Below are 12,397 nucleotides of genomic sequence, written 5' to 3' on the forward strand. Positions count from 1 at the left end.
CACCTCTAGATGTCCCCGTGGGGGGGTCTCCTCTGCAGCCCCCCCCCCCAGGTCCTTTTTGTCCCCTTTAGGGTCCTATGGGGGGAGGGGGTGTCCCCTGTCCCCTCCGGGGTCCCCAGTGTCCCCTTTGGGGTCCCCCCCTGTCCCCTCTGGTGTCCCCTTTGGGGTCCTGTGGAGGGAGGGGGTGTCCCCCATCCCCTTGGGGTCCCCCCCGTCCCCTCTGGTGTCCCCTTCGGGGTCCTGCGGGGGGAGGGGGTGTCCCCCATCCCCTCTGGGGTCCCCAGTGTCCCCTTTAGGGTCCCCCTGTCCCCTCTGGTGTCCCCTTCGGGGTCCTGCAGGGGGAGGGGGTGTCCCCCGTCCCCTCTGGGGTCCCCAGTGTCCCCTTTAGGGTCCTATGGGGGGAGGGGGTGTCCCCCTGTCCCCTCCGGGGTCCCCAGTGTCCCCTTCGGGGTCCGCTGTGCTCCCCTGGTGTCCCCCAAGTCCTCTGCCTGGTGTCACACCGTCCCATGAGGGTCTCCATGTCCTCTCCAGGGGACGCAGAGCGTCCTGTGTCCCTGTCACCAGCAGGTTCCCCTCTGGGTCCCCTGCTCCTCTTAAGGCCACCCGTGTCCCTTCTGGGGTCCCCAAACCCCCCGCCTCCCCCCGACCCCAGGGACTGTCCCACGTGGACGCAGCAGCTTTAATGATTTGGGGACAGACGCACACGGGGACACATCCCCCACCTTGGGGACACGCCAAGCCCCGAGGGGCGGGTGGGTGGGGATGGTGGCACACGGAAGAGGGTGGCAGTGGGGGTTGGTGGCACTTTAGGGGGACAGAGTAGCACCGCGGGGCGGTGGCACCTTGGGGGCACAGTGGCTTTTGTGGGGTGGTGGCACCATGGGGACGTGGTAACACTGGGAGGTGGTGGCACTTTGGCGAGACGGGGGCTCCAGGGGGTGGTGGCACCGTGGGGACAGGGCTCCAGGGGGTGGTGGCATCTGGCAGACAGGGTGACACACTGCCACCACGGGGACACAGTGTCGCTGGGAGGTGGTGGCACTTTGGCAAGACGGGGGTTCCAGGGGGGGTGGTGGCACCGTGGGGGACAGGGCTCCAGGGGGTGGTGGCACCATGGGGACAGGGCTCCAGGGGCTGGTGGCACCTCGCGGACAGGGTGGCACCAGCGTGTAGTGGCACTTTGGGGACACGGTGGCACTGGCTCAGGCCTGGCACTCGGACTTCTTCTGGGCAGCCTGTGGGGACAGAGGGGGGACTGAGGAGGGGACCCAAGCGGCCGGGCGTCCCCTCCCCAACCCTGGGCACCCGGTTGTCCTGGTGTCCCCCCACTGAGGTGACACAGGTGTCCCCCATCCACCCAAATGACCTCGGTGTCCAGGTGCTCTCCCGGGGGACCCAGCTGTGACACCCCTGTCCCCGAGGGGACCCGCACGCACCTGGGTGACGCTGATGCCCGTCAGGGCCTCGACGGCGGCGGGAAGGCGGGTGACGACGTCCAGGATCTCCCCCGGGAGCCGCGACACCCCGATGTCACCGGAGCCACCGGCCACCAACGTCACTCGTTTCGTCCCCAGCAGCGGCTGCGCCACCGCCTCTGCCACCTGCGCGTCCCCCCCAAAAAAACCAGCCGCTTTCACCCCAAAAATCTGCCCAGGGCAGCCCCAAAATCCCCAGATCTCACCCCAAAATTTGCTTGGGGCACCCCCAAAATCCCCAGATCTCACCCCAAAATTTTCCCAGGGCACCCCCAAAATCCCCAGATCTTACCCCAAAATCCCAAGATTTCACCCCAAAATTCCCAGATCTCACCCCAAAATCCCCCCCTCGCTGCTGCCTGCTCTAAAATCGCCGCTTTTCACCCCAAAATACTCTCTGGGCACAGCCAAATCCTGTCAGCACCCCCAAAATCCCCAGATTTTACCCCAAAATCCCTCCTTTGCTCCTGCTTGCTCTAAAATTGCTGCTTTTCACCCCAAAATCCTCTCTGGGCACCGCCAAATCCTGTCAGCACCCCCAAAATCCCCAGATCTCACCCCAAAATCCCAAGATTTCACCCCAAAATCCCTCTCCCGCTGCTGCCTGCTCTAAAATCGCCTCTTTTCACCCCAAAATGCTCTCTGGGCACTGCCAAATCCTGTCAGCACCCCCAAAATCCCAAGATTTCACCCCAAAATCCCTCCCTTGCTGCTGCCTGCTCTAAAATTGCTGCTTTTCACCCCAAAATCCTCTCTCGGCACCACCAAATCCTGTCAGCACCCCCAAAATCCCCAGATCTCACCCCAAAATTTGCTTGGGGCACCGCCAAAATCCACAGATCTTACCCCAAAATCCCTCCCTCGCTGCTGCCTGCTCTAAAATCGCCTCTTTTCACCCCAAAATCCTCTCTGGGCACCACCAAATCCTGTCAGCACCCAAAATCCCCAGCTCTCACCCCAAAATCCCAAGATCTCACCCCAAAATCTGCCCATGGCACCCCTAAATCCCAAGATTTCACCCCAAAATCCCTCCCTCGCTGCTGCCTGCTCTAAAATCACCTCTTTTCACCCCAAAATGCTCTCTGGGCACCGCCAAATCCTATCAGCACCCCCAAAATCCCTAGATCTCACCCCAAAAACCTGCCTGTGGCACTCCCAAAATCCCCCCCCCCCCCCCCACTTTACCCCCTGTTCCAAAATCATCACGTTTCACCCCAAAATTTACCCACGGAAACTCCCCCAAATCCATGGGGGGGGGACCCCAAAATAGCACCTTGAAACTCCGAGGTACCCCATAGGGACCCCAAATCTCCCCCCAGGGACACCCCCAAACCGCCCCCCCCCCCCCCAAAGACAGGGGACCCCAAACCCTTGGGGGGGACCCCAAAATACCCCATGGGGACCCGAGATCCCCCCCAATCTATGAGGGGGGACCCCAAAATATCCCTGTTGGCCTCTGGATACCCCATAGGGACCCCAAATTCTCCCAGGGACCCCCCCAAATCTCCAGCCCCAAACCCCATCAGCTGCCCCCACCCCAAAGGAAGGACCCCGAATCCATGAGGTGTGACCCCAAAATACCCCTTGGGGACCCTGGAAAACCCCCTGGAGACCCCCCGATGGCCCATAGAGACCCCAAATCCACCCAGGGACCCCCCCAAACCAGCCCCCCCCATTGCAAGGACCTCAAACCCTTGGGGGGGGACCCCAAAATACCCCATGGGGACCCCTGAAATACCCCCTTGAGACCCCATAGGGACCCTAGATTCCCCCAGGGACCCCCCCAAATCTGTGAGGGGGGACCCCCCAAACCACCCCCACAATAGAAGGGCCCCCAAACCCACGGGGGGGGACCCCAAAATAGCACCTCGAAACTCTGAGGTACCCCATAGGGACCCCAAATCCCCCCCCCCGGGACACCCCCAAACCAGCCCCCCCATGAGAAAGACCCCAAATCCTTGGGGGGGGACCCAAAAATATCGAGGGACCCCCCAAAATACCCCATGGGGACCCCTGAAACACCCCATTGAGACCCCCAGATACCCCATAGGGACCCTAGATTCCCCCAGAGACCCCCCCAAATCTGTAAGGGGGGACCCCAAAATATCCCTGTTGACCTCTGGATACTCCATAGGGACCCCAAATTCTCCCAGGGACCCCCCAAACCACCCCCACAATAGAAGGGACCCCAAACCCATGGGGGGGACCCCAAAATAGCACCTCGAAACTCCGAGGTACCCCATAGGGACCCCAAATCCCCCCCCAGGGACACCCCCAAACTGCCCCCCCCCCCCCCCAAAGACAGGGGACCCCAAACCCTTGGGGGGGACCCCAAAACACCCCATGGGGACCCCAGATCCCCCCCAATCTATGAGGGGGGACCCCAAAATATCCCTGTTGGCCTCTGGATACCCCATAGGGACCCCAAATTCTCCCAGGGACCCCCCCAAATCTCCAGCCCCAAACCCCATCAACTGCCCCCACCCCATTGCAAGGACCTCAAACCCTTGGGGGGGGACCCCAAAATACCCCATGGGGACCCCTGAAATACCCCCTTGAGACCCCATAGGGACCCTAGATTCCCCCAGGGACCCCCCCAGATCTGTGAGGGGGGACCCCAAAATATCCCTGTTGGCCTCTGGATAGTCCATAGGGACCCCAGATCCCCCCAGGAAACCCCCCCCAAACCACCCCCACAATAGAAGGGACCCCAAAATAGCACCTCGAAACTCTGAGATACCCCATAGGGACCCCAAATCCCCCCGGGGACACCCCCAAACCGCCCCCCCCACCATGGGAAGGACCCCAAACCCTTAGGGGGGACCCCAAAATACCCCATGGGGACCCTTGAAATACCCCCTCGAGAATCCCAGCTATACCACAGGGGCCCTAAATCCCCCCCCAGCTCCTTCCCAAATCCAGCCTGGGATCCCCCCAGACCACCCCCCCCCACCCCACCCCCAAAAACCGGGGGGGGGGGGACCCCCCGAAATACCTGGGGGAGCCGCTGCAGCACCATGTCGACGACGGCTGCCTCCTGGTACTGCCCGAAAGCTTCCGCCTTCGCCGCCGTCTGCGCCGCCTCCGCCCGCGCCCGGGCGGCCACCGCCGCTGCCCGCGCCGCCCCCGTCACCTGCGGGACACGTCTGGGTCCCCCACGCACCTGGGACACCCCCCCCCCCCAGCCCAGGGTCCCCCCCCCCCCCAAACCCGAACGCCCGAGTCCCCCGTCACCCCCTACCCAGATGCCTGGGTTCCCCCACCCTAGGGTGCCCCCACCCCAAACATCTGGGTTCTCTGTCACCCCCCCCCTTCCTGGACACCTGGGTCCCCTGTCACCCCCCCGTTCCCAGACGCCTGGGTCCCCCCACCCCAGGTTCCATCCCCCAGCCACGAACACCCGGGTCCCCTGTCACCCCCTATCCAGATGCCTGGATCCTCTGTCACCCCCCCCTTTCTGGCTGCCTGGGTCCCCCCACCCCAAACACCTGGGTCTCCTGTAACCCCCCCCTTCCCGGACGCCTATGTCCCCTGTCACCCCCTACCCAGATACCTGGGTCCCCCCACCCCAGGTTCCACCTCCCCCCCCGCCCAGGACACGTGGGTCCCCTGTCACCCCCGGTTCCTGGATGCCTGGGTCCCCTGGACACCTTGGTCCCCTGTCACCTCAACCCGGATGCCTGGGTCCCCAGCATCCACCCCCCAAGACACCGGGGTCCCCCCACCCTAGGGTTCACCCCCCACACACACCTGGGTGCCCCCACCCCAAGTTCCATCCCCCCTGGGATGTCAGAGTCCCCTGTCACCCCCCCCTTCCTGGATGCCCAGGTCCCCCACACGCCTGGATCCCCCCACCCCAAGTTCCATCCCCCCCCCCCGGGATATGTGGGTCCCCTCTCCCCCCCCCACCTTGGTCCCCTGTCACCCCCTACCCAGACACCTGGGTCCCCCCACCCCAAGTTCCATCCCCCCAGGTGTCAGGGTCCCCTGTCACCCCCCCCGTTCCTGGATGCCTGTGTCCCCCCATCCCAGGTTCTATCCCCCCCCCACGGATGCCAGGGTCCTCTGTCACCCCCCCTTCCTGCACACCTGGGTCCCCTGTCACCTCGACCCGGATGCCTGGGTCCCTTCACCCCAGTGTCCACCCCCCAAGATGCCGGGGTCCCCCCAACCCAAGTTCCACCCACCCCCCCAGGACACATGGGTCCCGTCCCCCCCCCTTCCTGGATGCCAGGGTCCCTTGTCACCCCCCACCTGGGCACCTGGGTCCCCTGTCACCCCCCCTTCCTGGGGTCCTGGGTCCCCCCACCCCAGAAATCACCCCCCCCAGACACCTGGGTCCCCCCACCCCAGGTTCCATCCCCCCCCCCCGCATGCCAGGGTCCCTTGTCACCCCCTTCCCGGACCCCTGTGTCCCCTGTCCCCCCCCCCCACCCGTGTCCCCCCGACTCACCCTCATGGCCTCGGCCTCCGCCTCCGCCTGCATCATCACCTGCGACCTGCGGGGGGGGGGCAGGGGCGGGGCTTGAAAAGGGGTGGAGCTGCACAGTGGGTGGAGCTTCTGGAAGGGGCAGGGCTTGAAAGGGTGTGGTCAAGGTGAGAACCACCTTGGTTATTGTGGGGGTGTGGCCTGATGAGGGGGCGTGGCCTCATTTCATCTCCCTTAAAAGGGGCGTGGCCACCGCAGGGACCCACCTCATGGGGGCATGGCCTTTTAAAGGGGCAACCTTCCCTTATAAGGGCCATGACTTAAGCAGGGTGGGGCCCACCAACCAGGGGTGCAGCTTACTGGAAGGGGGAGGGGCTGCCTTCAAAATGGCCCCCACCCTCTTAAAAAGGGCACGTCTTCCCAGTGGTAGGGCTCAGCAAGTGGGGGCACAGTGCCCTTTTAAAACACACGGCTGCTTTTAAAGGGGCACTGTTTCACCCAAGATGGTGGGGACGCCCTGCGGTGGGGGTGTGGCTTGGACGACGGGGTGGGGCTCCTTCTTTAAAGGGGCGTGGCTTCCCTTAAAAGGGGCATGGCTTCACCCAAGATGGTGGAACCCAATACAGTGGGGTTGTGCCTTAATAGACAAGGGTGGGGGCTCCTCTTTAAAGGGGCGTGGCTTCCCTTAAAAGGGGCATGGCTTCACCCAAGGTGGTGGGGCCCACCAGCTGGGGGCGGGGAAGGGGCAGGGCTCACCGCTGGGCCTCAGCCAGGCGCTCCAGGCGGTAGCGCTCGGCCTCGGCAGGTTTGCGGACGGTGGCCTCCAGCTCCCGCTCGCGGCGGCCGATCTCATGCTCCTGCAGCTGCGCCTGCTGCGCCCGCTCCACCACCAGCACCTGCGCCCGCTGCTCCTCGATCTGCTGCTTCGTCCTCGCCACCTGCGCCCACGGCACTCCTCAGCCCCACGATGGCACCCAGGGGAGCAGGGGGGGCGCTGGCATCCGGGGGTGGGACCCAGAAGGAGAACCCAGGCAGCCAAGGGGGGATGTCAGGGGGGACCCAGGTGTTTTGGGGAGACCAAGGTACTGGGGAGACCGGGAACCTGAGTGTCTGGGGGGGGGACCCAGGTGTCGGGGTGGGGGTGGGGGGCTAACCATCCCAGGGAACCCTGGTGCTGGGGAGGGGAACCAGGTGTTGAGGCAGACCTGAGTGTTTTGGGGGGGAATAAGGTGCTGAGGAGACCCAGGTGTCCAGGGCACATGAGCATCCCAGGGGACCCGCGTGTTAGGGAGGGATCCAAGTGTTACTGGGGGACCCCGGGATCTGGGGGATGCAGGTGTTCAGGGAGGACCCAGACACTGTAGGGGTGACCTGGGTGTCCTGAGGAAGGGACCCAGGTGTCTGGAACCGTATCAGGGAGGGTCCCAGGTGTGTGGGGGGTCCAGGAGGGGTCCCAAACATCCCGGGGGACACAGACTCAGGTGTCTGAGGGGGAACCCTGGCGTACCTGGAGCTGGTAGGCCAGGTCGGCCTGGGCCTTGCGGGCGCTGACGGCGGCGTCGCACTGGGCCTGCTGCACTTGGAAGTCGCGCTGGGCCTGCGCCATGGCCGTCTCGCTCAGCAGCTGTGCCGAGACCTGCTCCTGGCGGGCTCGTGCCTCCTGCGGGGACACGGGGGACACCGAGGGACGTGAGGACACTGCGGGGTGGAGGGCCATTAGGACATTGTTAACGGAGATGGGGGACGCTGAGGGGGGACATGGTGACACCATGGGTCTGGAGAAGTGTGGGGACATGGGGGGAATGCTGCAGGACAGGGGGACATGGGGGACAGCAGGGTGGGTGGGGACAAGGAGGGACATCAAGGAACATGGGGACATTGGGAGCCAGGGGGACACTGTGGGATGCAGGGAGCATTGGGTCATGATGAGTGAAGATGGGGAGCGCTGAGGGCGGACATGGTGACACCGTGGAACTGGAGGAGCGTTGGGGACATGGCGGGAACGCTGCTGGACAGGGGGACACCAGGGACAGGAGGGGATACTGGGAAACCATGGGCATGGGGACATTGAGGGGGGACATGTGAGGACACAGAGGGACACCAGGGGTTGGGGTGGCGTGGGGGGACACAGGGAGACCGGGGGACCCAGGGACATTGGAGAGGGACATGGAGACGTATAGGGACCTTGAAGACAACCTGGTGACATCAGGGGGGGACCTGGAGACCTCAGTGAGGAAAGGGGGGGGAATGTGGGACACGTGTGACCCCAGGGGGACCCGGAGGTGACAAAGGTGACAGCTCACGCGGATGCCGGCGTCCCGCTTGGCCTCGGCCTCCCCCACACGGGCATCGCGCTGGACCTGCGCCGTGCGGCCCTTCCCCAGCGAGTGCAGGTAGTCCTGGGGACAGGGGACGTGGGGACACTGTCACCCCCCTGTCCCTCCCCGACTCCGGCCACCCCTGCCCCAACCAATGCTGGTGGCCCCGAGAACAGCCCCATCCCTGTGTGGTGGCCCCATCCCTGTCTGGATGTCCCCAAGCTCTGTCCCCTCCCTGGTGACCCCAATTCCTAGCCCGGGACAGTGTCCCTGTCCTTCACCCAGTGTCCCCACCCCCACGTCTCTGCTTCTCTGTCTCCGTCCCAATGTCTCCATTGCTACGTCTCTCGCTCTGTCCCCATGTCCCTTTTTCTGTCACTCTTATCCACAGGTCGTTGTCCCCATCCCTGGACCATTGTCCCTGTACCCCCATGTCCCCAGCATCACTGACCACAATGATGTCCATGTCCCTCCCACGTCCCTGGTGCCACCTGACCATTGCAAACGTTCTTTAGGGTGTAGCTGACCACGTTGACACTCTTGCCCTCGCTGTGTCCCTTTGTGTCCAGTCTCTGTGTCCCCCCCAAGGTCATTGTGGCTGTCCTTCAGAGCGTAGCTAACCATGTTGATACCCTTCCTCCTACCGTGTCTCTTGTGTCCCCCCTCTCTTGGCCCCCAGTGCCACCTGGCCATCATGGATATCCATCAGGGTGTAGCTGACCATACTGACACCCTTGTTCCCACCATGTCCCCTCTCTGCCCCCCTTGAGTGTCCCCTGGTCACTGTGGATGTTCTTCATGGTGTAGGTGACCATGTTGACGTCCGTGTCTCCATCCTATCCTTCTGGTGCCACCCAGTCATCACAGGTATCCATCAGGGTGTAGCTGGCCAAGCTGACACCCTTATCCCCACCCTGTCTTCTCTCTGTACCCCCCAGCTGCCACCTGGTCATCATGGATGTCCTTCAGGGTGTAGCTGACCACGCTGATCCCCATGTTGACCAGATCGGACGAGGCCACGTTGAAAACCTGCTCTGAGAACTTCTGCCGGTCCTTGTAGATTTCCTGGGGGTGGGACATTGAGGGCGGGGCTTAGGTTGGGTGTGGCCAAGGGGGCAGGGTCTCCCAAGGGGTTGGGGACACCAGGGTAGGGCTTGGCCCAAGGGGTAGAGCTCCCACCAGGGGGGGGTGTCCCTGGGGGTGTGGCCTCAGGTGGGTGTGGCCTCAAGGGGCATGGCTTCACAGGACAAGGGGTGGGGCTCCTGGTATGTTGGGGGTGGGGTTTCTGCCTGAGGAGGTGGAGCTTCCATGGGGTGAGAGACTCATTGGGGTATGGCTTCCATGGGGAGGAGCTTGAACAAATGGGGTGGGGTCTCTGGGGGTGGGGCAACCATCAGGGGGTGGAGCTTCAGGATAACACTTCTTCTGGAGGTGGGGCTTACAAGAAGGGGTGTGGCTTGTACCAAGGAGACTTATAGGGAATTGGGGATTTCAAGAGGGTGTTGCTCTTGTGGAAGGAATGTGGTCGCCCCCTTCTCACCTCCACGGTCATGTGGGCCATGATGGCCCGCTGGTGGCCCTCCAGGGTCTCCAGGGCGATCTGGGCGATCTCGCTCTCCGACTTGCCCAGGAACATCTGGCAGGCGGCCGCCAGCATCTCCTTGTTCTGCCCCTGGATCTTCACCTGCATCCCCCGAACGAAACACCTCGCACATGCGTCTCACCCACACCCCTTGGGGGGGTCCCACCATCAACCATAACCCCTTTAAGAAGAAGACACACATGACTGCACCATGGCAGAGCCCTTTTAAAATCCTGCCATGCCCTGCCCAGGGATTTGGGGGGGGGGGGGGCACCATGACAAGAAGCTGCTGTCCCTTCCAGAAGGTTTAAGGAGGGGCCCGTGATGATGCCCTTTTAAGAGACCACCACCCCCTCCCTCCCCAAAATGGTCCAAGGTGGGGGGGGGGGGGGGCCACCATGACAAACCCCTTTTAAGAAAATACTCCCTTCCTCCCTCTCTGATGCTTCTTTAAAGAGACATCGCTCCTTGCGATGGGGCCTATGGTGACATTTTAAAGCGATGCTGCCCCTTTAAAGGGGTGGTGGGTCCCACGGTGACAAGCCCCTTTTAAACACACCTCTCTCCCCCATACACAAGCAGCACTGGGGAGGGACACCCCTGTAACAAGACCTTTTTAAGAGCACTGGTGGGGACCACGAAAAAGAGCCCTTTTAAGGGCACCCCTATGACATGGCCATTTTAAGGGGGGCCCCGCCCAAAGGGTGGTGGGCCCCACCAGCGCCCCTCTTAAAAGGGGCTGAGCCCTTCCTGCTGGGGGCATCTGTAGGGACCTGGGGGTGGTGGTAACAAGGGGGGGGGTGACATGGCGAGGGGGTGTGAGTGTGTGACACAGGGGAAGGGGAGGTGACAGGTACCTGGGCGATGCCAGTGACGGAGATGGGGACGCCGTGGCGGGTGTACACCTTCTCGCTGCGCACGTTGAGGGTCAGGGTGTTCAGGGAGATCCTGGGGTGCGGGGGGGGATGGAGGACGACACGGGTCACTCAGTGTCACCCCATGTCCCCTCCTGTCCCCCATATTCCCCCTCTCGTGTCACCCCCCCTCCCCTTCATGTCACCCCTCATGGCCCTCCTGTGCCCTCCACCCCAGTTCCTCTGTCACCCCCTGTCACTCCCCCCCCCCCCCCAACCCTCTGTGTCCCCACATCCCCGGCCACCCTCCTGCCACCCTGTCCCCGTGTCCCCCCCCTCCGTGTCCCCTCACCGCTGGATCTGCTGCAGGCACGGCACCACCAGCACCCGCCCCCCGGCCACCATCACGGGGGGGCTGCGGCAGAAACCTGCGGCGACAGAGAAGTTGAGGGGGGGCCCCAGGCATCCCGGGGGGGCAGGGGACCCAGGTGTCTGGGCGGGGGGGACACACAGACCCAGTTGACTATGGGGGGGCACCCATGGGGACCCAGGCGTCCTGGGGGGGGGACACGACACCCAGGGGGACCCAGGCGTCCTTGGCGGGGGGGGTGTGTGTCGGATACCCAGTTGACTATGGGGGGGCACCCATGGAGACCCAGGCGTCCCGGAGGGGGGGGGACAGACACAGACCCAGTTGACTATGGGGGGGCACCCATGGGGACCCGGGCGTTCGGGGGGGGGACACGGACGGACACCTAGTTGACTATGGGGGGGGCACCCAGGGGGACCCAGGCGTTCGGGGGGGGGGGGGGGTCAGATACCCAGTTGACCATGGGGGGGGCACCCATGGAGACCCAGGCGTCCCGGAGGGGGGGGGGACACGACACCCATGGGGACCCAGGCGTCCTGAAATGGGGGGGGGCTCTCCCAGGAGGCTGTGGGGGACCCAGGCGTCCGGGGGGAGGACACCCAGGTTGCTCGGAGTGGGGGGACCCCCGACTCACCCGACACCACCATGGCCTCGTTGGGGCCGCAGGTGAAGAACATCCTTGCGGAGAGACCCGGGACGGGACCCCGGGGTCCGGTAACCCCCCCCTCCCCCGGTAGCGGCCGCCCGGGTCCTCCCGCTGCGGCCCGGCCCCACCCGCCCCCGAACCGCCACGATCCCGGCAGCCCCCGCGGCAGCGCCCCTTCCTCTCCTTCCCTCCCTCCTCCTCCCGCTCTTTCTCCCTGTTCCGCCCAGCGACCCGTTACGTCACCGAGCTCCTCGCCTCTCCATTGGGCGGAGGAAGGAGGGGGTGTGTCCGCGCGGCGCTGTGAGGGGAGCGGGACGGGCCGCGCCGCCATTTTGTGGGGGTCGGGCCGCGGCGGGCGGGGAGCGGGGCTGGGTCGGGGGGTCTCCGCCGAGCCGGGCCCGGTGAGTCCTGGAGGGCGACGATAGGAGTGTTGGGGCTCGGAACCGGCGTGTTGAGGAGGGGGAGGCGGCTGGAGAGACCTCCCAGGGCTGGGGGAAGGCGTTGGGGTGTTATGGTGGGGTCTCCCGGGGCTGTAACGCCAACAGAGGCCTCCCTGGTCCTCTGGGTGTTAGTTGGGGGTCTCCCGGGGCTCTGTGTTCCGAGAAGTGGGGTCCGTTCTCCGCTGTGCAGTGGCTGATCTCACACGCTGGGACGAGACGTGTTATTATTATTTTTTATTATTATTATTATTATTTGGGATTGTGTGGGAGTTGAGCCCAAGGC

The 12,397-nt window shown here is 64.2% G+C and overlaps 1 protein-coding gene across 1 annotated transcript; it reads right to left on the reverse strand.

Moving 5' to 3' along the window:
• Nucleotides 1-666: 666 nt before the first annotated feature.
• On the reverse strand, nt 667-11,705 carry FLOT1 (flotillin 1). The gene is made up of 12 exons (XM_074164789.1): nt 11,663-11,705; nt 11,011-11,086; nt 10,662-10,752; nt 9,763-9,906; nt 9,168-9,287; nt 8,208-8,303; nt 7,412-7,564; nt 6,661-6,842; nt 5,929-5,974; nt 4,471-4,608; nt 1,437-1,601; nt 667-1,235 (listed from the first exon to the last, which is right to left on the reverse strand). Exons 1-12 carry the CDS (start codon nt 11,703-11,705, stop codon nt 1,203-1,205), a joined length of 1,287 nt encoding a protein of 428 aa, XP_074020890.1. The 3' UTR covers nt 667-1,202.
• Nucleotides 11,706-12,397: the final 692 nt, after the last annotated feature.

Source organism: Numenius arquata, chromosome 28 (genome assembly GCF_964106895.1).
Source record: "Numenius arquata chromosome 28, bNumArq3.hap1.1, whole genome shotgun sequence".
NCBI classification, from domain to species: Eukaryota; Metazoa; Chordata; class Aves; order Charadriiformes; family Scolopacidae; genus Numenius; species Numenius arquata.

Bases quoted from the DNA above. Each gene is read 5' to 3' on its own strand.
- FLOT1 (XM_074164789.1), bottom strand. From the start codon at position 11,705: ATGTTCTTCACCTGCGGCCCCAACGAGGCCATGGTGGTGTCGG. The intron at 10,753-11,010 runs GTGAGGGGACAC...CCCGCACCCCAG, and splicing joins TGCCTGCAGCAGATCCAGCG to GATCTCCCTGAACACCCTGA. The intron at 5,975-6,660 runs GTGAGCCCTGCC...CCCCCCCCGCAG, and splicing joins CGCCTGGCTGAGGCCCAGCG to GTCGCAGGTGATGATGCAGG.